Here is a 26,215-nt window from a genome sequence, read left to right as displayed (position 1 = left end):
GGTGCCATTCGCACGAGTACTGAAGTCTGAGCCTTTGCTTCCCGAAAAGAACATTGCTATATCGTCTGCATATAATATGCATTTGTCACGTTCACCTACGCATACAATTTCGTTAATATATATCATAAAAAGAAACAGACCAAGAATACTACCTTGGGGAACGCCTGTAGTCACCATTTTAACGTCTGATAAATTTCCATTTATATCAACAAACTGTGTGCGATGCTGTAGATACGATGTTAATAATGATAAAGCAAAGTCACGAATCCCATAGTAGTTAATTTTCTGGAGCGATATTTGCTGGTTAACGAGGTCAAAAGCTTCTCAAGTCAAGAAAAATACCTAATACTATACGTCTGCTTTCAAAGTTATCCAATATGGATTCTTTTTGAGAAAGAAAGGCCATATCTGCTAATCTGCTTTTTCGAAAGCCACATTGTGACGGGCTTATGATACTGTAACGGTCGGTGAAGGATGTGAGACACTCGAGAATCATTTTCTCAAAACCCTTTGAAAAGGCTGGCAAAATTGAAATGGGACGATAATTTGGTAAGTCGTGTCGGTCACCTTTCCTATGTAATACTGTCACTTTGGCGGATTTCATGCACCGAGGAAAAGTTACCTCTGAGATGCAGATGCTGAAAACATCAACTAAGCAAGGAGCGATTAGATCTAGAACATAGTTGGCGTGCTTGATCTGAATTCCAGATGCGTCGCAAAATTGGCTATTTTTTTAGGGCATAAATGCAGCTACCACTTCATTATGGGAGAGACTATTAAAGTAAACTGTGATTTATGGCATCCACATCACAGCTTAGACCATTGTTGATTGTCGGTGTGGAGCTGATGGACAGAAAGTAATTATTAAAGGCATTAGCTAAACCTTTTCTTTTTAGTTCGATGCCATCTCTTAGGAGGCTTGCAATTGGTAGAGGGGCACAGTCTAACACAAATTTCAATTTTTTTTTCAAACAGAATCCGACCGCCTTTCAGTTGAACTGAATAATTTGACATAGTAATTGTTTTAAGCCACTCGGAGCTTCGAAGTCCTACTTCGCCAGTGCCGCATCGTTCACCGCTCTACAACGGCCTACCACCCTCAAACCAATGGCATGATTGAACTTTTCAATCGCACATCGAGCTACATGATGACCATATATGTTGCCTCTGCTCACTCAAATCGGAACATATGCTTACAATACTGCCGCACAGAGCACAACTGGCTTTTCACCCTCTTTTCTTCTTCACGGCCGTGAGCCCACCTTTACTATGGATACAATGCTTCCGCATTGGCCGCCCTGACGTGTCCGAATCTCTGGTCCTTTCTCAAGCAGCGACATATGCTGAGGAATGCCGCCAGCTGGCCCGTCTCTTACAATGCAGGACCAGAATCGCCAGAAGCACCTTCGCGCCCCTACAGTCCTCTTCCGTTCTATACCCCAGACTCGCTCGTGTTGCTTCGCGTTCCGTCAACCCGTACCGGTCTCTACACAGAACTCCTTTCAAGGCACCAAGACTCTTACCGTCTTAACTGCCGGAACCTACAGTGAACAACATTACTGAACCACTTTCGCCGCCCCCGGATGCACGCCATCGTGGCCGTGAAACAGTGCACGTTCACCCCCTCAAGCCGTGCTACGATCCGCCTCTCGTGCGTGCTCCCAAGTCGGCAGGATGCCTCCTTTTTCTCCGGGAGCTAATTGCAGCGTAGTAGCCACGCTCGCTCACTACGGTGAATTGTGTGTATGAAAAAGACGACGACGATCCAGAGGTGTGAAGCTGCTCGCTCGCAGTCCGAACGCTTGACCGCCTGAACCTTCGCAACCTTTGGAAAGCGACCTAGATTCTGCTGAGCCACAAGCCCCTCATACATTCCCAACTCCTGGGGTAGATCTCCGTCACTAAAACTACGGAAAACACACGGTTGGAAGCGGAAACCTATTTCCATGTCAAAACAGGAGAAGTTACAGGAGTTGAGAAGATTTTAACCGTCAATTCTACGATTTGCTAATCTGAAGGCCTCCGGTGCTGTGTTTAAAAGCTTTCTTCCATTGCTATGTGCATCAAGTTAGTCTGCTTTCCGGTGGGAATATACCTGCGTTGGCAATAGTAAGCATTGCGTAAATTTAAAGCAGCATACCCCGCCCCTAACACGGAGTGCGCTAGAGGAGAGCTTACTGCCATTTTACTGCAATATAGGGTTGTGAGTGTAGGAGATGACATATTAGAGTACGGCCATAGCCAAAGCACGGCTGTACCGTTTGAAACGCGAGCTGGTAGATGACATCTCCTGTACCGCAGTCCGCAGACTTGACACGAACGCTCGAATGCGGGGCTTGGACTTTCATAAGCGTCGCTGAGCGCTGGCCGCCGGATATTTGCGGCGGCCGATGAAAGCCGCTGGCCTCCTGCCACTTTAAAATGGTGGACCTTCCGGCCAACGCTCAGCGCATATAATTAATCCCAGCCACTCGCTCAAGCGGCGGTGGTTAGTCTACGGGCGGAGGTATATCTGGATAGTTGGTGTTGCCTCTAAAGTTTTGAGCGTAAGTTTTTTTTTTTTTTTTTTTAAATACAACCGCCGTTAATATGGGCTGCTCGAATACTTGAGAGTTTTGCTGGAGACCAAATTTTAATTTTTACAATATATTAAGTCCTGGGAAATATGGAAACTCGCTCTCCAGACAATGGAGAGGCTGAAATGCACATCGCCTGTTGTGGCCAGTGTCTTTTAGTCGCGTTAACTGCACAGCAATGAAAGCAACCTAGACTGTCCCCACCAGACCGTTCGTTTCCTGTATTTTGAGTGGAGTACATAAGAGGAAGGTAGTGTGAAAGTGCATGTGTGATGGCCTTTCTCTTTTAGTGGTTCGATGTTTGGCAGTGCCCCGAAATTTCCGGTCGACGCGACTTACCACGTATCGTACTGCATGAATGACATTGAAGAAACTGCCTCTGCCGCTTGTGCTGGGTCAAAATCCGCATTTAGCAGCTTTAAGCCGACTTTTAATGTAATTTTGAAAGAACTTAAACGACTGAAATACTGAGAAAATGACCTTTTTTGTGCATAAAACACTGAAATTAATGCTTAAAATTGCAACAAAAATTTCGCCTTCACTGCAGTATATTTGCCGCAGTTTTGTTTCGCGGCACATCTCCTCCAGCCATTCGAAAGAAAGTGATCAACAGACAGTGCTCGAGCATGAGGGCATGCTCAATTCAGCGTTGAGTAAAGCAGAAATTTGGGCAAGTTGGTACGTATTCCACCTGTATTGGCTAACATTTTTTTGAGTTTTGTGGACAGGGCGATTGAGCAAGCTTCGAAGGAGTTAGGGGTGCGTATTTTTCGTTATGTTGACGACTATTTGGTGTTTACCCCGCCAAGCAGCCTGCCTAGAATGATAGTCGATGTTCTTAAGGTGTTTAATGAGTACGGACGTGGGCTAAAGTTTACAACAGAGGTACCCACGAACAAGGAACTGCAGTTTCTAGATTTGGTTTTGTTTTCCCGAGACAATCACGTGTGCTGGTGTTATCGGCCAAGATCGGCTAAGCCCTTGTTAAACTTCAGGTCAGGTCATTCCAAGCTTATAAAAGAAGGCATTATCTTGTCTTGCCTGCAATCTTCACTCAAGAAGTCCTGCCATGAAATGATTGGGGAGAGCATTGCAGCCCAATCAAACAGGTTACGCGCGAATGGCTATCCGGCTCACCTCATTTCAAGGGCAGCGGAGAAATTGCTTAGGCAGGTGAAGTATGGGGCTCGGCCGAGTGCAAGAAATGAAAATAAAAATAAAAGATCGGCAGTGGTTCCATATGCGCACAGCATGTCCCATGGGCTCAAAAAAGTGGCAGGCAGATATGGCGTTGACGTCGTGTTTTCTGCCCCGAAGAAATTAGGCAGGATGTGCAAACAGGTAAGGCAGAGGCAGGAGAGAAACAAAAGGGCTTGTCAGGTGCGCCATGTTTCCCCTTATGTACCTTGCGAGGTAAAGGTAGTATACCAAATTCCCTTCTCGTGTGGCGCCACATATATTGGCCAAACAGGAAGATGCATCAACAAGCGACTCATGGAACATGAGAACACCAGAAAAAAAGACCCCCTGTCACACGTGGCGGTCCACTGCAGAAAGTGCAAATGTAAACATGAAAAAGATTACGAAAAAAGAAAATCAGAAGAAAACCCTCTCGCTAAATGTGCCTTCCGTTGCAAGAAATGCAAATGTATCCCCGACTATAAGAACACCAATATCGCGTTCCGCCATAGTGATAAGATGACGCGAGAAGTTATTGAAGCTTTTCTTATACGTGAGAAAGGCGCAACGCGCATTAGTTGCCCATCGGTCGCCCTTTCCGAAGGGGAGATTGGGTATCTGGCGTCACATGTGGCATGAGTTGACTATGGTGGCGGTTAATCTTTCCTAACTCTGTTTATATATTTGTGTGTTTTTTTTCAATAAACCCAGTTGTTAGTCAGCGCCTGTTTCTCTTTACCCCTCAGTTTCCACGTCCCGTCTTGTTGCGCTGTTTCAAAAATGAAAAAATCAATTCAGCGTACCTGTTGGAAAGCTACCAGCACAACTGTCTCCAAATACCACGCACTGGTTGGGCACGCTAAAGAACCCCAGGTGGTCGAAATTCCCAGAGCCCTTCACTACGGCGTCTCTCATAGCCTGAGTCGCTTTGGGACGTTAAACCCCATAAACCAAACCATCTTTTCAGAGTTCTTGGTAATGCTTTGGCCACTTGATACAAAGCGTGCGTTGCTTATCGAGCGGCCGTAGTAGTGCCTGAAGTATTAATCTGAAAAGTTCAAGAAAAGGAGTCGAACGTAATAACTTGTGCGAGGGAGCAGGTCTAGCAGCTGAAAGGTTGCATTGGTGTGCTACTCTCTGAACAGCGCACCAAGCACTGCGCCGCACCGATCTTCGCATCACGTTCGGGTTTCTTTTCGGGCGCGTCTCGTTTTTTCACCTTCCGACCGGTTTGAAGCAAATGAAGCAGCGGCGTGTAGATTAAACGGAAAGTGATACCCATAGACCTGGCGCCAGATGGTCGGACTCGTCGGGCAATCTTACGTGTTTGGCTGCGAGGCTGAAGGTTTTCAGCCATCCGAATTTCTACTGCGTTAAGCCTGAATTCCAAATGAGTCTCCTTCCCACCTCTAAATGGAAAACTTGGAGGTGAAAAAAAAAAAGGGGGGGGGGGGGGGGGATTGTCGACGTTTACCCTCGTCCACTGCCGGCACGCCGAAACGACGTCGTTTTCAAAATCCTTCGCAGTCTCGTGTAAATGGATAAATGAAGACACACGTCGTGTTTCTTATGGTTCCTGTATGAGGTAGTGCTACTCTTTGGTGGTGCTGCCCTTCTCGCTTTAGCACTTTCTTCTTTCGCTGTCTTCTGCATCTACGAGAGGCTCAGTCCGCCCCCAAGAAGTCATCGCTCGGACTATAGGAGTGGTTTTTATTTGGCGTCGGAAACGAGCAAAAATTTCACCGCATGTGCAATACATGGCCGCGTCGTAACCAGTCGCATGAAGGATTGCATGAGCCATTAACGACTGGCTGGAATGGAGCTCATTGTAAACTGATCATTCTGTAAACGGGGCAAAAAACACCAGCAATGCTTCGCGTTACTGACATCCGTAGAGAAGTTTCGACCCTTATCGGAGGTGCTCGCAAGCAGTAGAGCGGCTCGAGGAGGTTAGAGGGAATGTCACTACCATCTCAGTCAGAGGTTGTTTGTCAGGGAGCTTCTTTGCCAACTCGTCCCTTTGTGATTCCCTACCATCGTCCTGTTGCGAGACGCCATTTGTGCCTCAAGGATGGCGTAGCTCTGGGGTATGGATGTGAATCCCTATAATTTATGCCTGAGACAAGACTGATATGCATACGTGGAAGCTTGGTTGGGGATGCTCGTGGCCCAAACTATCGAAAGCGTCGCAACTTGGTATAGAGGGAGAAAAGATGCTCGTTGTTGTCAGGAAGGTTGCGGAGAGTGTAATAAGTGATGCCACCGTCAACGGGAGCAGATTGAGTGGCGTTAGAGAGAAGTGAAACCTCAAGTTCGTGCAGATGAAGAGGAATGCGAGGTCGCTGTTTTTGAAACCTGCGTGAACGGTAAGAGGGGCTGAGAGGAAGGGGGGTAAAGATGCTCAAGGGTTGCGATGATCTATGTGCCCTTTATGCCAACCTCTCCTACTGTTTTTTTTTTTTTTCTCCTGGCCGGATGCTCTGCTAACGGGTTTCTTTCCCATCCCCTCCCACACTGCTGGGACCTGGCTGGACTGGCTTGGAGCGTGAGGTGAAGACGCCCAGCGTCTGCTCGCGTAGCAGGCCAACGACGTCTCAGGCACCTAAGTTTTGTGCCCGAATAGAGTACCATACTTCTACCACTACACCAAGGCGCCAAAAAATTGTGCCCGTGGAAGAAAATGACGCAGTTGACGTCACCTAAAATTGTGAAACAGGGAATCGAAACTTCTTAGCGTTTCCTTGTGCCAGGCGGTTCCAGGCAGCGGAAACAAGGCAAGCAGCCAGCTATAATAAGGAGCCATGGTGGCATGGCGGCAAGCTTTGACCTTTCCCGGAGCTGCTCGCAAGCAATAGTGGGCAGAGCGGCTTGAGAAGGACAGAAGGAATGTCACTGCCATCTCAATCAGGGGGTGTTTCTCAGGGAGCTTCTTTGCTCTGTTTGGGGAGGCCATTTTGTGTCTCAAGGATTGCGTAGCTGTGTAGTATGGATGCGATAATTTATGCTTGAAACGAGACTTATATGCCTGGATGGAAGCTGTGTTGGGCAATCTCGTGGCCCAGACTGTCGAAAGTGTCGGAAGTCGGTAGAGAGGGAGAGGATGAGCTCTTTTTCTTTGTCAGGAAGGTTGCGGAGAGTGAATAAAGTAATGCCATCCTCAACGGGAACAGATTGAGTGGCGTTAGAGAGCAGTGCAGCCTCAAGATCGCGGAGTTGAAAAAAGGACGTCGAGATCGCTGTTTCTGTACCCTGCGTATGTGGGGTAGAGGAGCAGAGAGGAGGGGGAGGTCAAGATGCTCAAGGGTTGCGATGACTTAGGTGCCCATTATGCCAACCTTTCTCTCTATTTATTCTCCTGCTCGGACGCTCTACAATTGGTTTTCTTTCCCGACCTCTCCCACACTGTCCGGACCTGGCTGAACTTGCTAGGAGTTGAAGGTGAAGAAGACTAAAAGCGTCTGCTCGTGCAGCAGGCGATCGACGCCTTAGCGCCTAAATTTTTTGCCCAAATAAAATACCATCCTTCTACTAGTGCACAACGACGCCAAGAAATTGCGCCCATGGATGAAAATGACGCAGATGACGTCACCCAAAACTGTGATACTGAGCATCGAAGCCCCTAGCATTCCTTGCGCCAGGTGGCCCCAGGCAGCGGAAGGGAGCAAGCAGCCGACTAACTATAAGGAGCCGTGGTAAAAAAACAATTTGAGAGACCGTGACGTAACACGCTCGGCCTCTGCAAGCCACAACCCTCTGTCGCCGTTGCCTTCTCTCCCCGAGGGCCCTTTTATGTGCTTAATCTCGGAAATTAGGGCTTTCATAGTTACCACTCTGCAAGCCATGGTTTGATTCATGGACGTGCATGCGCCGGCGTAGCGCCTGTCCGACGGTTCTGCGGAATTCATATCAAGGTCGTATCAGGTTCCATGGGTTGCGCCGGATGCGCGTCTCAGATTTCAAGCGCAGGCGTCACGCTGAGCAAGGAGCGAAAGTGAAACTTGACTAAGAGCTCCCGCTGCCCCGTCACGTGACGGCCTATTTTCTATGACGTTCTCCATTATACATTTTATGACTGGGCTTCAAAAATGTCACGATGCGCTGCCTCCTCACTTTTTTTTCCTCCATGTCAGGAACCGCGCACCAGCCTTTCTCAGATACATGGAGGAAAAATGAGGAGGTAGCATCACGTTACATTTTTGAAGCCTAGTGAAAAAATGAAACGAGACCCCACGTGACAAGGCAGCGGTACCTCCTAGCCGGTTTTGATGAGGTTCGCGGCGCTGGGGTCAAAATTTGAGACGCTCAGCCCACGATGGGCTGTGCGTGGTTCTGTCACGTCCAATGCGCCACGAAATGCCGCGTGCCAAGAACCACATGAAAGAGCGCCGTCGGCAGTTTTCGTTTTTTTGACAAACCAGTTGATTGAAAGATTACCAAGCAGTTTCCTCCAGTGCTTCTAAAAACACCGAGAAGAATGAAACTTTTGTAAACGAAGCAGTTCAGGTGAGACGAAAAGACACGAAACCGTTTAGACCACTTCTGTACGCATTCAGCCGGAGCCGTTGGAGCAGGCACGTTCACTAAAGAACACCGCGAACCAAGTTGGCTTGCAGTCTGGTAACTACGGAGGGCCTAATTCCCAAGACTCAGTGCGAAGGGGCCCTCGGAGAAAGAAGGCAGCGTCGTGAGAGGAGGATGGCCTGCGGAGCCTGAGCGTGTGACGTCGCGCTCCATCCCGGCCGTCATTCAAAACCCGAGAGCCAGTTCTCAACTTCAGCAGCGCGAACAGGCAGAAAGAGAGAGGCACCGCATCATCGTGGATGACGCAAAGAGGTGGCGCGACTCAGCGGTGCGCAGCATTTTGTTCTGAGTGGTGCTGTTGTGCCTCGCGTGGAACTCACCCGCACTCTAGGAAAGCCTCATCCATGCTGTCCGCCATGCCCAGGTTGGGCTCCATGTCAGGCAGCGCCTGCTGCCCCCGGTACAGCGCTGCTCCGGAGACCTGGGCGCCGCCGGCGTAACACTGAATTTCCGCCACCGGTGTACAGCGGGCAGGGGGAGGCCGGAGCTGCGTGTCAGTGAGAAAACGAAATTCGGTGTTTGCCTCAAGGAGTTCCAGTGCAGAGTTCGCGACAGGAGCAGAGCCACAGTGCGGTGGGCAGAAGAGTGCGAAACCTGTGGGAACGTACAGTCTTTGTCAAAAGTAACCAGGCTGCATGATTTGCTTCTAGCTCGTACAGTGGAGCCCTTGTGGCTTTCCTAAATACCAACACGGGCTGGAAGGTAAGAAGACCCCCAGTCCTTCCCTTTAACCCCCATTTCAGCTTCAGGGAAGCTGTAAGGGCTCCACTGTAGGAGCCAGAAGCAAACCATGCAGCCTGGTTACTTTTGACAAAGACTGTACGTCTCAGGTATGCTCTCGGGGGCTCGCTTTTAACAGCATTTTGATGAGGAAGAGAGTTTTTATCCAAACCGGATTACTACGCCTCTCTGCTGCTATCCTGTGAGGCAACAAGTGCTGTCTAAATTTCAGTTCCTGTGCTTTGGTCAGGCGAATTTATGGGCCACAGGTTTTAACCATGTATTTAATAGACTGTTCTGCACAGAAAATGAGATCCTGCATGATTTTCCATTCGCATATTTCCCGCTCGGGGGAGAAGTCTCCCTCCTCGTCAAATCGCAAATGGAAATGATCTAGCTACTGAAATATTTGAATTATAAATTGTGGGTTTTCACGTCTTGAGGCGACACGTGGGCTGTAAGGGATTACGTATACTGAAGGACTCTGGATAAAATTCGATCACATCACACACAGCACACGGGAGCCCTTTGGGTTGGTCCGACAGATATGACGTTGCGAACAGTAAACCGCAAATCATCGTTGCGTGAGCCTCTCATATTGACAGCTTCAAACGCAATAAAATCGTGCTTTCTATCCTTGATGTCGCGTGGCTAAAGGATATACTGCGCAACAGAAAGAATAAAATGGCGCGGGAATCAACGAAGCGCCGTACACGTTTTTTATTCCCCTAAAATTTTTTCCTGGCTTTGAAATCTGAGAGATATGGCGTTTGAAAAACAAAAGGGGTTCACGACAACTTAGTGGCGTTTTCGAGCGTAGAGCGTCGTGGTTCTGAACCTATATCAGCTTCTGCCTTGTGCGGTTGCTGCCTAATCATGGACAGGTAAGCCTTTTGGAGGAGCCGCCGTGGTGGCTCAGTAATACGTTGCTCTGACCATGACCTGAAAGAGGCGGGTTCAATCCCGGTCGTGGCGGTGGCATTTAGATGGAGGCGAAATTAGAGACACGGGTACTGTGCGATGATAGTGTACGTTAAAGAACGACAAGTGGTCGAAATTATCCAGAACCCTCCACTACGGCGTCCATTATAGCCTACGTCGCTTTGGCACGTTAAACCCCTTAAAAAAAAACCAAATCGAACCTCTTGAATGAGGGTCGCCGCTCCCTTTTCTGCCATCGCCTTTTTTTCCGCCTACGAACCACATAAAAATGACAAGTAGAAAAAATAAGGCCGATTTGCTGCAGGCAAACATAGCGACAGACAGCAGAGTCTGATGATGAGGAGGCTTCTTATGTTAAAAAAAGCAAACTATGAAGGCTACGAAATTGTGCTTGCTGCTCAGGCGGCAGGACGGGACAGCTCTAACACGTCGGCTGTCGGACGGCTCTAAGGTGAAGAACGGCAGCGTCCGAAAAGACTGAACAACTAGAGAGCGCCATGGACCAAAATTTCGCGCACCCCGAGAGTTTGCCCCGCCACGTCCAGAGTGCGGGAAGAGCTTGCATGCTAGCAATACTTTTGCGCAGTTTGCAATATCAGAAGCGTCCTCCAAATTGTTTGGGAACATGTTTATTTAAATTTCAGGGACCCCTAAATATCTCTTTCTTGATTACGAGAAACCTTTTGGAGTGCTTAGGGTGCATCCAGAGCAACTCATCCCGATCTATCTTTTTTTTTTTTTTGTCTGAGCGCCAGTCAACCAACACACCAATTGAAAGTACACCGCCTGACTTCTGCCCTTTCTGCAACACGCATCGCTTTTTCCTTTTGCTTAGGCCTGCCACTCTCAGAGACAGTTACAGAATAGCCTAGAGCAGTCGCCGACGAAGTGGCCTAAAGCGGTGGCGATCAGGATGGATGGATCCCCCCTTGATAGGCCGTACTGGAAGAGTACAGAGGGCAAAACGCATGTCTAGAACACGCTCTGAGTGGGTTTCGGGCGTAACACGCGATAACTAGCGGTAAGATTTGGTTAAAAAGGGTCTAGTTGTAAACATGTGCTTTTAAACTCATAGAATTTCATCGTCATTTTTTGCCTTCCTTGTCGCAGCGGCTTTGGGAGCGGCGGAACACAGAGTTTGGTTGTTCTAGGCATGTGTTTTGCCCTCTGTACGTGCGGGGGCAAGTTCGAGCAACAGCAATCAAAGCTTACTAGTGCAGATTGTTGGCCAGGTTGGGGAAGCGAAATAATCAAGAAAACTTTGCGCAAACCGAGATGGGACTCGAGCCAGAAGCGAGGTGTGTGTGTGTGTGGACTCGAGGTGTGTGAGTGTGTGCGTGTGCGTGTGTGCGTGTGTGCATGTGCGTGTGTGTGTGAATGCGTGCGTGCGTGCGTGCGTGTGGGCGTGTGTGTGGGCGTGTGCGCGTGCGTGTTGCTCGCTCGAATCCCGTCTTGGTTTGCGCAAAGTTTTCTTTATTATGATCAAAGCGATGTTCTGCCGCAGATGATCCGCTGATGAAAAAATCAGGACTTCTCATTGCATGTGCTCGCCTAAGCCAATCCATTAACGCGAGATGACCGCACCTTGCAGGCTGAAAAGTGCTAGTAAGGCTGTAAGGAGCTCGAATTATGCGTTCCATTTGCGAGCGCTGCGGCCGGTGTAATGTGAGGGATGTCCAAATATTATCAGTGCTCTATCATCTGTGTGCTTGCTCGCCACGCTCACGGGGTAATTCACAATCCTCTTAATTCATTACGTTTCGATTATTTGGTTAGCTACAAGTAAAGAAACTGCTGATGTAGAACAGCCTGCGATACCTCTACTCCAATTTCATCCTCGGACAACATGCCGGTCTTATTTTTCACCTCAGTGCGTTTTTGTTTTTGTTTTTTTCAATTGCAATTAGCTTTGTTGGGACGACCGCTACACGTCATGCGTTTTGTTGACATTTTTTAAAAATCTACCGTTATGAGTCCTGGCTGCCGCAGTTCTCTGTCGGCGGTTATCAGTTGAACCGCTGATGGGAACTGCAAGAAGCACTGTCGTCTGGGATATGCCACCTGAGAGAAAAGCGTTCCACTCTTCCACTAAGAATATGAATTCGCAAGCGACTACTGATCATCAAGGAAGCTTGTTTTGATTGGTCAATGCCGTAGAAGCCGCGTGGAACAAGTCATGCCGCCATCGAAACGCGCAGTAGCCAGACTCACCCACGTCCTCCGAAACAGCCTCGTGTCTGTTCCGCCGGGAGTCACGGCGGTGGCGGCGCCCGCCAAGCCCCTCGGCAGCAGTTCACTGCTGCTGAAAGTGCCACTCAAAAGGTCGAACATGACCACGTCGTTGTGCGGGAGGCGGTTCTCGCCTTGGTCGCCAGCAAGGGACGGTCTGGGACCTGCGCGTGGTGGCGAACTTTTGCGCTCACGTTCTCAGCCATTGATATATACATACAGGTCGCGACGATGAATAAGAACGATAATAAGAACACACCGGCTGCGCTGACACTGAGAATCTGCGTAAGCGACGCCTTCCACAGCTCCTACTTTTGGAACGCTGTCGCTGTCGGTGTTCGCATAGTCTGCTGTACGACGCGAAAACTCGCCATATCAGGCGATATTCAAGAGCTGTTATCAAGCGGTTCGACCTGATCAGAAAAAGCCGTCAGAATATTCCCAGATGACACTCAATAACATCTTAAGTACTGCACTAAATTTAGCAGGACAATGTTGCTTGCTTCGCGGAATTAGTGCTAGATTTACCATTGGAGGCCTACAACTTCCTGTTTAACGAGACATTTTTATCAGTTACGGGCAGCTGCGTACCTTCCAAATGTAAACTATACAAGAGTGCAGCAAATAGCTCACGGTGCTAGCAGCACGTGTGCTGTCAGATATTGAGGTCAGTTTAACTCCTTTAAGTGTGACGCCCCGTCCATAAGGCGTGGTTCTGGCGCACCCCGTTCCAAACAACACCAATTAGCCGAGGTAGTCGATGAGAACTATTTGTGCCCTGGCTTGTCTTATGCCACTAAAGCATGCTCTGTGCATCCGTTGTACTGCACGCTTAACAAGGTAGGTTAATGTGGCTAACTATAACTACCAGTGCTCCGCAGTCTTTTTTCTTGTATTCTCGTAATTTTTCCTTTTTCTAGGAAACAGTTAACATGTCGGCAAATCGTAATAAAAATACACGTAAAGGTTAAGTAAAACAATGTACAGCGTACAAAATAATGGGGCGAAAAGCCCCAATCTTGATTGTTTCGTCTCCAGCAGCGTTTCGTTCGCTGAAGAAATTCGTCAAAATGGGTGTGACAGGGGATAGAGTACCGACAAGTGAGCCATAAGCAAGCGTTGTCACAACTACTGCGCCGAGCAAGTTAGTAGATCACGAGCGGTTCTTTCGAAGCAACCACTCGAGCGCTTCAGTTCGAGTCATGCGACAGTTTCGCTCGGACTACAGACAGGTTTGGTTTATTTGGTTTATTAGAATTTGACGTCCCATAGCGACTCAGGCTGTGAGGGACACCGTAGTGAAGGGCTCCGGAAATTTCGACCACCTGGGGTTCTTTAATGTGCGCTGATATCGCACAGTACACTGGTCTCTAGAATTTCGCCTCCATCGAAATTCGGCCGCCGCGACCGTAATCGACCCCCCGTCTTTCGGGTCATCAACCGAGCGCCGTGAACACTCAGCCACCGCGGCATTATCTGTGGAACTCAGGTGGCGGAATGTGCTTGTCGGCGGCTGCCACTGGCCCACTCACCTGTGTTCGCCACGCAAACCGAGTGCCTGGGCGATGCCATCTCAGAGCGTCGCTCAATGGTGGACGAGTCCAGCCGGGGCACGTCGATGCGCGTGGTGCACCTGACCTCGGGCTTCAGCTGCACGACGCCACCTACCAGCCAGAGGCCACGTTGTAGGGGCACAGCCGTGCAGAAGGCCCTCTTCTCAGTCATTGCGGGCAGCTCGGCCCAGCTGCAAAACACGGCATGTTTGCCTTTACTCAGCGCAGAGGAGCGCCTGTCTGCCACCGATTCTCTAATGCGGTTCGGACCGCGGCAAAAGAAAAAAAGAAAGAATGGAACGGTCGTGTACTTCCCAAGTTTCCTTTTGAATTGAGGCTCAAAGACGCGACTTTTTCTGCAAGCGTGAGGCCTTTGTGCGCTCAATTTTACGCATTTTAGTTTTATTTGACGGGTTACCCCCCCCCCCCCTCCACACACACTCACATACGCACGCACACACATTGAAAAATAAATAAAAGGTGAAAATTCGCCGTCAGACCGCTCCATAGCGTGCAGTGGGCACTCACGAGTCTCTGCTCGGCTCGAAAACGTAACTCGAGTCCCGGAGGGCGTCCCCGTCGGGGCCAGACGTGATGCCGCCCACGATGTAGACGCGCGTGTCGATGGTGACGGCAGCCATCCCTATGAGCGCCATCGGCATTGGGTGGACGAGTGACCACTGGTTCGTATGGAGGGAATAATCTTCTGCGCTGCTGAGCATCCTGCAGAAAGACCGTCGTGTTCAACTGACCACGTCGCTAGGTAAGCAGCCTACCGTGCCTCACGCACGACAGTTCTCCCTATCTCCCACACAAGCAGCACCACTTCACAGCAGGGAGACTCCGGCTTACTCCTCTTTCCAGGCCAAAGCATTCGTCCGCGTACTTTCAGAGAGTTATCCAGTTGGCACTTCACTACTCTGGATTCGCTTATTCGTTGCCAACACTTCGAAGCTCGTAATGTTTTGGAATGATCATATCGCGTTAATGATTAGTTTACCGTGGCTGCTTATTTTTTTTATCTGAGAATGCTTAGACATTAGTCGTATCCGTCAAATTTCTTTACGAGCAGATCGCTCAGCCACTTTCATGGTCTTAGCTTAGGCATATATCCAATCGGGCTGATCGTGCGCCTTTCTCGGCCTGTTCGTGTGTCTTTTTTTTTTCGCTATTGATTCTTTGAACCATTAAAACAATCTTCAAGTATTTGTACAGAAGGCCTTTCTACATCCTGATTCCGTAATACCAGCATGACTGCTCAGGTTTCCACTTAGTGAAATGCTTTCTCGTAATCTACATTTTTACAATTTAATCCAATGCAAATGTCGGAAGTTTCCACAGTATAAAAAAAAGCAAAAGAGTGTTCTGTTCTGGCCATCAAATATTGAAGAAAAAATATAACTCGTTTTGCCCTCGTTACTGCTGTATAAGTTGTATAATCGAAAATGATTTCCTGCGAATGCAATACAATTCTAGAGCCGCGAAAAGTGCACTTGTAAGGCACAAGCGATGACTTGTGCGCTAAACTACAGAACAGTGTGAGAGATCGGCGCAGAGAAAAGCATTACCACCTAAAAGAATTATTGAGAGCTCTTCAATGTAAATGTCCTTTATTAATAGCACAGTCTGGAACGTTTCATTTTTTGCTCGAGGATGACGCATGCTTTGTTTTTTGTTTTTCCGTAAAGCCATTGGCTGCTGTGGAAATATTAGCAGGTCGTCATTAACAATTCCATACGGACCTTTTCAGAGGTAGCTTAAATGTCTCGGAATTTTCATCTCTTTCATTATTTGCAAAACAGCACACAATAGGAAATATTGCTGAGAAGCTGGATATCTGAGCGATGCATATCTATACCTGAAAGAACGTTTCGTCTAGCGTCGGATTCACCGCTCAGCGTTTGTTTTCAAGCCAACAATGCAGCGAGGATTCCAGATGACAGGAAGGGTCGCGGTTTCTTGCAGAGTGCCATTCAGTCTGGTTTGTTTATGGTGCGTTCGAAGAAGCGGCGAATGAAACGGCTGAAACCTGGCATGCATGGAGCATTTTTTTGCGCGCGGCAACGCACCGCGTGTGGCACCAAGCGGACGTGCCGCCACCATCACGTGTGCAGGAAGCGGGCGCGATGAACGCCCGTGACAGGGAAAGTTCGGCGTGATGGCCGCGGGCGTCTGACACGCGGCGCGTTTCCCTGTGCAAAAAAAAAAAGTGAGAAAAATAAAAAACGCTCCATGCAGACCAGGCTTAAGACGAGCCCGTGCTCGCTCAAAAAGTGCAAGCCAGCTGAAAGAACTGCTTCATGGCTCTTCTTTGCAATCGTCACCTACTGTCGCGGCCGAATGCAGGCTGTCGCACACTCTGAATTTGCAGTGGTGAGCTCACCGGCCGGTGCGATCGGCTCCGCCGAAGACAATCACGCGGTCGTGCCAGCCGACGGTGGCGTGGAAGGCGCGTTCCGGAAAGGCATTGCTCGATGGCTGCATGTGGCCACTGCTCGTCACGCACAGGGGGTCCAGGCCGCCTGCACAGAGGACGCAGTCACACTCAACTATGCGCACAGCATATATGACGAGTCACAGCATCGGAAGCATAGGCCGCGCAATTGCAAGCATCCGCCGCATTGCCTGCGATGCGCGCCATGCTGTTGCGTATACAAAGACCGACGCAACGAAACAAAGAGCAGAAAGATCCCAGAAGCCTGTTTCGTGTTTAGCGCCACAGGGCATCGTGGGCGTCCATCGTGCTACTCCGACGGTGTGTGACGATATACGTCTGTGGCAAATATAATAATAATAATAATAATAATAATAATAATAATAATAATAATAATAATAATAATAATAATAATAATAATAATAATAATAATAATAATAATAATAATAATAACAACAACAATAATAATAATAATAATCTGTGGTTAGAGAACAAGACCGACTCTGCATACGACTATCCATGGGACGAACGTCACAGATACTGGCACTCTGGTCGCTCTTCTAACTTGTGCTGTGTGTGTTGTTTTGGGGTTTTACGGCGTTTAAGCAGCTAAGGCTATCAGCGCCAAAGACGTGTTTAGGAATGTCAGTTTATGAAATTTTTGAAAGTTACAATTTATTTCTCCTTCTTCTATGGACCCGAAACCCCACGAAGCATCTACAACTGCATTTTCTATTAAAATCAATGTAGTGTTAAATGGAATGTGAGGGACGTAAAACTGCGCGAAATGTCTTGCGTGGCTTCTGATGTTTGCATGGAAATAGGGTGTGGTTTGCTCAGAGCTCGCCACCGCATGCTTAACATGGAGGTCTATCTTGTTTCGCGAGTATGAACCTTTTGTGTAAGGCGTGCGTAAAGTGCACGTTGGATTCTCTTCTAACACGGGTGCTCGAAAGGGTGACATAAAGGTAAAGCTAAAATAAAAATGTTCTGTTCGCATTCAAGGATCATATCAACTTTCACTACCTCAGAGAGCTTGATAAGTGCTAGACGGATCACTTGTACAGAGGAGAGCAATTAAAAGTTTGTGTATGACACACTCATGCTTGGAGGCCAATAGATGACTGAAAGCATGTCCTTTTATGCGGTTTGTAGCTCTGTGTAACACTGCGTGGCGGGCCGCACACAACCGTCGTTAACGTTGATTTTCTAGCGGCCGTTTTACACTGAACTCGCCTGCCACCATGACGTCGTTGTTACCCACGATTACAGCTGGGTCGTAACACCTCGGCTCAATCATGAACCCTATGGACCTCCAGCTATTGTCGTCCGGGTCATAGGACAACACGGAGGCTCCTACACGTACCACGTGTGCGCTGGAATAAGCTTCCTTTTTATTGCGAAAGCAACACTACGCTAGTCGCCGAGACATTTCGCGGAGCCGAGGAAAGGCTATTGCGCGTGCGCGCGAGGAGCAGTAAAGTCGCACGGCGCACAGCTGGCGCGGCCGCCGTCGCTGCGCGGGTGATTCAGAGGTGCTGCCGCCGCGCTCGCCAGTTGCGCATGCGCAGTAGCGGCGCATAGCTAGCATGCCGGGGCCGCCGCCGCAGCCTCGCGCTCTCCATCGCCTCCATCTCTCTCTGTCCTCTCCGATTCGCAGTAGCAGTGCACAGCCAGCGTGCCGGGGCCGCCGGCACGCCAGCTGAGCTTAGTGACGCCACTTGCTCCTCGCGCATGCGTAGTGTGGGCGTGCAAGAGCACGCGAAAAGGCGAGACTGTGGGCAATGCAGCTCACGCAACAGTATATGGCTGAGAAGGGTTGTTTTCTAGGCCAGTTGGTCATACATATTTCAAAAAATGCTTCGGCGCGGCAGACAAGGACAAAACGTAGAATAACACCACAGAGCGCCAACTAACAACTGATTTTATTGGAACCCGCGTCAACGAATATATGCTTTGCGCTCCTCAATGACAAAAGAAAAAAAGAAAAAAGATAACATGCAGTGAAGACAGCATTAGGCAAGAAATGATCAGCACCCATGGCACGTGTGGCACACGTGCCATGGGTGCTGATCATTTCTTGCCTAATGCTGTCTTCACTGCATGTTATCTTTTTTCTTTTTTTCTAATTCTAATTCTCTCTTGAGAAGCGTCACTGATGGATTGCTCACGCATGTGTTTGTCCCCGAACAAAGGATGACTGCTGCTTCAAAAATTTCTCTTTGAAACTTGTCTTTTCTGCGGCCTAAAATAACTACAGCTGAAGAGCGGGAAACAGCCACATTCTTTGCAGTGCGCCGGCAGGTGCTCCCCAGTGCGGTTCTTGAGAGAGTTTGAGTGTTCTCTTAGCCTGTCATTTATGCACCTGCCGGTTTGTCCAACATAAAACTGACCACAGGTGAATTTGATTTTGTAGATCACGCCTACTGCACATGGGATGAAAGGATTTTGGTGTTTTATGCCGCAGACTATTCTTTCTGATTTCACCCTGCCAACCATCGGGCATAGTGTTGACAGTTTACAAGCTGCCGTAAAAACCCATGCTGACACCATGCTTCGTAGACACCTTTTTAAGGTTGTGTGAAACCTTGTGTATGTATGGAACAACCTCAAATTTCTTTTCTCTTGAAGGTTCCAGTGATGTGGCCGCTCTGCCTGGGTTCTTCAACTTTTTGAATAATGATTCCGCGGCTCCCTCCATCAGGGATGACTTGTAGCCGGCCATGCGAAGACGCTCTGTTTGAGTTGTAAAACTGTCGCTAACTTTGTGCTCGCAAGACTTTATAAGGGCGGATTTAAATAGGGAAACCACAAGACCGCGTTTTACAAGTTTTGAATGGCAGGAATTGAAAGGCAATGGAGCCTTCTTACACCGCGGGAGATACTGCCAACAAATGTGCTCTTTGTTATCAAAAGATAACCTTAAATCCAAAAATTGAATGCACTGCGAAGATGGCAACTCAGAGGTGAAACAGAGGGAGTTAGACACGCTAGAAAAAACAGACAGAACGTCTCCGGCTATATCTTCAAGAACGTCTGCTTGAGATATCTTTAAAATAATCAAAAAATCATCTACATATCTCAGAACTTTCACGACGCAACCATGTGTCAAATTAAGCGCAAGTTGGCGGTCAAACTTAGCAAGGAATATTTCAGAAAGAACAGGGGCAACACAGGACCCAATGCAAATTCCTTTTCTCTGTACATAAAATTCCTTTTCTCTGTACATAAAATAAGTTTTTGCAGTCCCATCTGAGTCATCTTAAACCAGAAGATCCGTTCAAAATTTCCAGCTCTAATTGTGTGGTTGACATTCTCAAAGAACGTGCTCCAGGGGCCAATTCTGCCTTTTCGGTGCATGTGGAGGAACTTTTTTATTCAGTTCCGCACGGTGATCTTTTCGTTGCTGTAAAGGAGTAGATAGATCAGTCGGGTGCTGTTGCCTTTCGGAACACTTGCGGTGTCTCCATTGAATCTTTTCTAAAGCTTCTAAAATTTTATCTTGAGTCGACAATTGTCAAATTTGAAGACGGATTTTATGTACAGAGAAAAGGAATTTGCATTGGGTCCTGTGTTGCCCCTGTTCTTTCTGAAATATTCCTTGCTAAGTTTGACCGCCAACTTGCGCTTAATTTGACACATGGTTGCATCGTGAAAGTTCTGAGATATGTAGATGATTTTTTGGTTATTTTAAAGATATCCCAAGCAGATGTTCTTGAAGATATAGCCGGAGACATTCTGTGTTTTTTCTAGCGTGTCTAATTCCCTCCGTTTCACCTCTGAGTTGCCATCTTCGCAGTGCATTCAATTTTTGGATTTAAGGTTATCTTTTGATAACAAAGAGCACATTTGTTGGCAGTATCTCCCGCGGTGTAAGAAGGCTCCATTGCCTTTCAATTCCTGCCATTCAAAACTTGTAAAACGCGGTCTTGTGGTTTCCCTATTTAAATCCGCCCTTCTAAAGTCTTGCGAGCACAAAGTTAGCGACAGTTTTACAACTCAAACAGAGCGTCTTCGCATGGCCGGCTACAAGTCATCCCTGATGGAGGGAGCCGCGGAATCATTATTCAAAAAGTTGAAGAACCCAGGCAGAGCGGCCACATCACTGGAACCTTCAAGAGAAAAGAAATTTGAGGTTGTTCCATACATACACAAGGTTTCACACAACCTTAAAAAGGTGTCTACGAAGCATGGTGTCAGCATGGGTTTTTACGGCACCTTGTAAACTGTCAACACTATGCCCGATGGTTGGCAGGGTGAAATCAGAAAGCATAGTCTGCGGCATAAAACACCAAAATCCTTTCATCCCATGTGCAGTAGGCGTGATCTACAAAATCAAATTCACCTGTGGTCAGTTTTATGTTGGACAAACCGGCAGGTGCATAAATGACAGGCTAAGAGAACACTCAAACTCTCTCAAGAACCGCACTGGGGAGCACCTGCCGGCGCACTGCAAAGAATGTGGCTGTTTCCCGCTCTTCAGCGGTACAGTTATGTTAGGCCGCAGAAAAGACAAGCTTCAAAGAAAAATTTTTGAAGCAGCAGTCATCCTTCGTTCGGGGACAAACACATGCGTGAGCAATCCATCAGTGACGCTTCTCAAGAGAGAATTACAATTCCTATCAGAATGATTAGATTTGGGGGCATGACGATGTACGCGTGTGCTACACGTGCTATGTGTGCTGATCATTTTTTGCCTAATGCTGTCTTCACTGCATGTTATCTTCTTTTTTTTTTTTTTTTTTTCATTGAGGAGCGCAAAGCATATCTTCGTTGACGCGGGTTCCAATAAAATCAGTTGTTAGTTGGCGCTCTGTGGTGTTATTCTACGTTTTGTCCTTGTCTGCCGCGCCGAAGCATTTCTTGAAATAAGTATATGGCTACGCGCAGATGTTGCTTTCGCAATCCTCCAGGTTTAACCAGAGCTGAATCACAGCCAATTTTTTCTTCCACATTTTACGAGCACTTCACACTGAAATGTTCTGCCTGAAGGCCTCATTGCAGCGTGCGAAGAAAGGTTATAAAACACGCTCCGTGATTCTGGGGGGCATGTGCGAGGACCCCTCTAAGCAGTTATTTAGGCAGCGTGTTTTTCTAGAGTGAATAATAATACGTTCAAACAATGTGGAACAGAGTTACAGAGTGCAAATGAAGCCCAATTTGGGCGTGCGCTTTCTTCTGTCTTTTCTCCGTATCGTTCCCCACTTTACTTATCCTTGCGATCCTGTCCCTTCATTTCCGCCGGCCGCAGCTCGGGAGCTTAAGATATTAGACTGCAGTTACCGCGACTGGCAACACCTTTTTATTTCTTATTTTTTGTTTTGCAATAACTAGTACTACTACTGCATTGCTACTACTTCGAATATTCCGGGCGTATTTAAGCAAGGGGCGGAGAGAAAAATGGAAACGAGTAATACCTCCACGGAGTCAATGTCATGCATATTTAACGCACACCACTGACTGCATACCGATAATGAAAGTCTTCGTCTGGTTAATCTCGTTTAGTAACTCGTTAATTAAGCTTTCCATTGCGCGCTTTCTCTCAAAGACGTTTAAAGCAATTTCGATGTTGTTTATAACACTGAGTTTTCACTGTGCCAGCACTGAACTGGGCACGAACGTTATTATCGCATAATCATCATTGCCAAGCGAACGGAGCTGCCTTAATAGCTCACGTGTGTATATCGACGCAAGCTTTGGCCAACTCTCTGCCCGCGTGTTCTGATTCAAGGGCGGGTTACCATCACCATAGCCGGTTGGCTGGGTAGGAGATATGCCACCGATGAACATCAGGTTGCGACAAGGCCCGTTGAAGGTCAGCTGAACTGGCGTCATTAGGTCGCCGTAAAACGGGTCGTCGAAAAAGGAACTTAGGATTTCGTTCCTGGGCACAGGAAAAAAAGAGAAGAAAAGTAAACAAACTGTAACCTAAATTCATTGCCACCACCTGCTGTTTCCCTCAGTGCGTCCGTTTTCGACACCCACACACTCACAGGCATTGTTAAGTTTTGCCGCTAAACTATGTTGTGAGAGCTTGATGTTCGACAAGCAGCCCATCTTTGCTTTGCGTCGCGTTTGGATGCCGCGTGTTCCTACAACAATTTATTGCTGTCATCCAACTCTGACGGAGCATGACAGCTGAAATCGAGCTGCCTATTATATTAGTTGAGTTCTCGACACCTCTTGGTGCGCCCGCCGTTAGAAAGCCACAGAGGGACACATCGCAGCTGGATGGGGGAACAAGCCGGGAAACGAGGGCCGAGCAACTGCGTAACATGCATATACAGAACGCAACGTTAAACGCGATATCGATATCGTGATTTTGAGCGTATGCACGTGTTATGGGGGGTGACGCGACTCAAAGAGCGCTAAGTGGAGCTTCCCTCATCGGATAGACGGCGCACAGGGCAAAGCACAATGCCGACCAAGGGGGAAGGGGGGTCAAGCTGTCGACCAGGACGGTTGTCTCAGCGTCTGCAAAGCAGAAATGCCTTACCTCTTAGACGCCTAGCTCGCCATTCTGCATCTTTCTTACATATATTTCGCACCAAACCGGGCAAAACTTCCATGGTGTGTTAACTTAAAACGGCGCACAAATGGACGGCCTGGAAATAAATTTTACTCACCGCTCGTCGGCTGTCTTTGTAGTCAGCGGCGGCAAAATATTGCTCAGAGGACTCCAGTAGAACGGGTCGTTTTGCTCACTCGCAGCCAGGCAGTTTAGCGATGTGTGGCATGCGCGAAACTCAGTCTTTTTTTGCTCGCGAGCGGCGTCTTCCAACTGGGTAGCGTTTAGGCGCGAAGCGTTTCGCAGCCCAGATGCTGCAGACGGCACATGTCCAGGGTCAGCTGAGGTAGGTCCTTGGTCACCACTGCCTTCGTGAGCGCTGGCAATCCATTTTTTTCGCTGTGGACGAATATTCCCCATATCGCGTTCTCCCACGAGAGGCCACGAGCCTTTCGTGAACACTCTCTCCGCCTCATCTGCCTCGTTTCGCGGGAAAGATTCACGTCTGGGACAAGCATCGTCCCACGCGATTTTCTTCTGTCCTGGGTAAAACGCGTTCACCGTATGTGAGCGCTGTCGTGTGTGTTGTCCAACTTCTGTACCTCGCGCCATGTTCGCGCTGATATTGCGGTCCATCGTTCCTGCAAAGCGGTATGCGGGTGCTCTGCATTGGTCGCGGCCTACCTCTCTACGCTGACCCGTGTTCCTGCTGATACAACGGTCCATCGCCGTCGCAAAATAGAGTCCAGGAACTCCGCATTCGTCAAGGCCCCCTTCTGAACGCCGCCGTCTTTCCTCGCCCATACGATGGCCCATTGTTTCAACATTGTCAGCTACCGGAGGGCTGCACTCGTCGCGCCCCACTTCTGCACGCCCTCCGGTGATCTGGCTGATGTGAACATCCATAACTTCCTCAAAGTAGGATACAGGGGATCTATGTACAAACCGGAGGTACTTCCTCTCCAGCGGTGGTGAAGTGTCTTCGGAAGAGCCGTCGACGGAAGCTCCTTGTACATTCGCCACAGTTCTGTTCGGTGTTTTTTTTTTATCAAATTTCGGGGTTGACGTCATGGGTGGCGAAGCAGGGTACCCAAATAAGAACACGGAATCAACCGCGCTTTCATCCTGCAGAGGTTGACTTTCTGGTGCACGGAAGTTTTGACTCAGGACCCACCTTTCTGTCAGCGAAGGGTCTTCTGGCAGGTACACAGCTTCTGCAAGGGATCCCCGCATGTCAGTTTTGGCGTGAGATGCACGTGGCTCTTCGTCGGGTGTCTCTTTTCCATGCACGTGCCTTTCTGTTCGTTTCTCCTGGTAATGACGATTTCTCTCGTTGAACGACCGGGTGTTAGACCGGGTGTTAGACCGGGTGTCGTCCTGAAGGAGGGACTCTTCTGAACTTTGATCTTCTGTGTATGCAGATTCGTGACTCTGGCTTCTTTCGTACGCCGTGCGCACAATCCGTGCAGCGTGTCTGCGGGAGCATGCTTCTTCGCTCCTCGTGAACTCCCTGCTGCGCATGCATGTGCCTCCACGAAGTTGTAACGGAGAAATAAAGGCGTTCGTGTTCGAGTGGTCACCTTCATACCTTTCTGTTCGTGGGTAACGAGCTCGCGATTCATCAGTTAAGGGGCGCTCCAAACCACGGGCCATATTAAATGCACCGCAGAAAATGCACAAAAATCCCTCCCTTGCGGAAGGTTCTGAAGAGCTGCTCCGATTTAGTTTCCCGGCTTTGCGGCCCCTAGTTCTGACGTTACCACCAATGTCGCTCCCTGCTGAGCGAGCATGCTCTTCAGAGTTCACCGCATCTCGTGCATGTGGAGAATAGTTCTCATTCGTCGGTCGCGGATCGTAACTTGTGCCTCTCGCACGACCGCGGCGGAAAGTCTCTTCCGCCCACTGATCCCGACTGCAGCTGCTGCTGCTGCCGCTAGAGCTCGGAGGGTTCCACCGCCGATAGTGGTTTACAAATCGCCCGTAGCGCCTGTGCCCTCGCGGTCTTGAGAGCGCCGCGTGGCGATGGCTGCCGTCGTAGTCGAGCAGTCCGAAGGCACCAGCGGCGACTGAAGCGCTCCTGCCGGGCGCCTCCACGCGGCTGGTGCGCGTTCCGCGGTGATGCTGTAGCCGCTGGAAGAGAAGGGACTCCATTGGCGTGCGCTTGGCGGCAGACACTTTGTGTTAACCTTACCCTTAGCATAACTTCCTTCCTTCGCGCGACGTGGGCGCGGTAGGCCGCCTGGATCAGCGTCGCCACTGGGCGCTGCGATTTAAGAGATTTTAGAGATCTTAGAATTTTAACGCGGTATACGGAGCGTGCTTGAGGCATTCAGCATAATTGGTAATTGAATGCTTGCATTGCTAAGTCTGCCCGGGTGTAACAATCTCGCATACTGAACACCGCCTTGAAACTCTTCCGGAGGCCCACAATTTAGCCGAAATAATGAAAACAAGCCTTTCAGAAAAGCGTACAGTGAGAAAAGGTTTTCCTGTTCCGTTGATGTGTCGTATCGCGGAAACGACAAATGAAACCCCCGCCTTATGTCGTTTGGACAAAGCTAATCACGTTGAGGGGCTCCGGAAATCGGCAGGGTGTGGAGTTCCCCCCATAGGAATTAAGGTTGTCCACTATAGTGGTAAAATACGCTTCAATAGGTCAAGGGTGCTGTGACGATTCCCGAAGTCAGCGGACGCGAAGTACACCGCAGGCGCCGTCTCCGCGGCACCCAGCTGCACGGGGAAGAAGGGAAAGGGAAATAAACGCTCCCTCGCTTTTCAAGGAGAGGAGCCAGTTTGACTCCCGCCAGCAACGTGTACTGTCGGTTTACGGGCGCCCCTTCCCGCGCCCTCTTCAGGGCACGTCGGTGACCCGTTTTCGGCATTCGCTTCCAAGCTCGCCCCTTACAATACTATAACAATTCTGGCGACGAGGTAAAAAGTTTTCCGGCATCGCATCATCTGCAACCATGCCGACCTACGGAGCATTGGAGCCATTCCACGGGAAAGGAGGAGCCTGGACAGAGTACTTGGAGCGAGTCAACCTCTTCTTCGACGCCAACAGTGTTCCAGAGGAGAAGAAAAGGTCCGTGTTCCTGACATGCTGCGGGTCCAGCACCTACTCCTTACTACGGAGCCTGCTGACGCCTAAGACTCCAGATCAAGTCTCCATCGACGAGATATTCACCGTGCTGTCGGGCCACTACATTCCTAAGCCTTGCGTGGTGGTCTGCCGCTTCAGATTCAACAGTCGCTCTCGTCAACCGGATGAATCTGTCAGCGACTACATAGCATCACTGAAAAAGCTTTCAGCAAACTGTGAGTACGGCACCTTCCTTCCTGACATGCTGCGGGACAGACTCGTTTGCGGCATTAATGACGCGCCAATGCAACGGCGCATGCTTGAAGAGCCAAACCTGACGTTCGAGTCTGCAGTCAAGGTTCTAGCTGCAATCGAGACGGCGAAAAAAGACTCAAGCATGTTGATGCAAGCCCA

The 26,215-nt window shown here is 48.9% G+C and overlaps 1 protein-coding gene across 1 annotated transcript in view; it reads right to left on the bottom strand.

Moving 5' to 3' along the window:
- The window catches only part of LOC149350399 (uncharacterized), a 103,162-nt gene extending 79,624 nt beyond the window's left edge, over nt 1-23,538 (bottom strand). Inside the window, exons 1-8 of the mRNA XM_089575527.1 lie at nt 22,841-23,538; nt 21,956-22,098; nt 17,451-17,570; nt 16,164-16,302; nt 14,309-14,503; nt 13,760-13,971; nt 12,210-12,391; nt 8,657-8,823 (exon numbers count right to left, since the gene is read on the bottom strand). Of these exons, the coding sequence (XP_089431653.1) occupies nt 8,657-8,823; nt 12,210-12,391; nt 13,760-13,971; nt 14,309-14,503; nt 16,164-16,302; nt 17,451-17,570; nt 21,956-22,098; nt 22,841-23,538 (1,856 nt within the window). The remainder of the gene's footprint in view (nt 1-8,656; nt 8,824-12,209; nt 12,392-13,759; nt 13,972-14,308; nt 14,504-16,163; nt 16,303-17,450; nt 17,571-21,955; nt 22,099-22,840) is intronic.
- Nucleotides 23,539-26,215: the final 2,677 nt, after the last annotated feature.

This window comes from Amblyomma mixtum, chromosome 3 (assembly GCF_055824585.1).
Source record: "Amblyomma mixtum isolate Tamu chromosome 3, ASM5582458v1, whole genome shotgun sequence".
In the NCBI taxonomy this organism is placed as follows: Eukaryota; Metazoa; Arthropoda; class Arachnida; order Ixodida; family Ixodidae; genus Amblyomma; species Amblyomma mixtum.
Note: the sequence above shows the minus strand (reverse complement) of the source record. Positions and strands in the feature narration are given on the sequence as shown.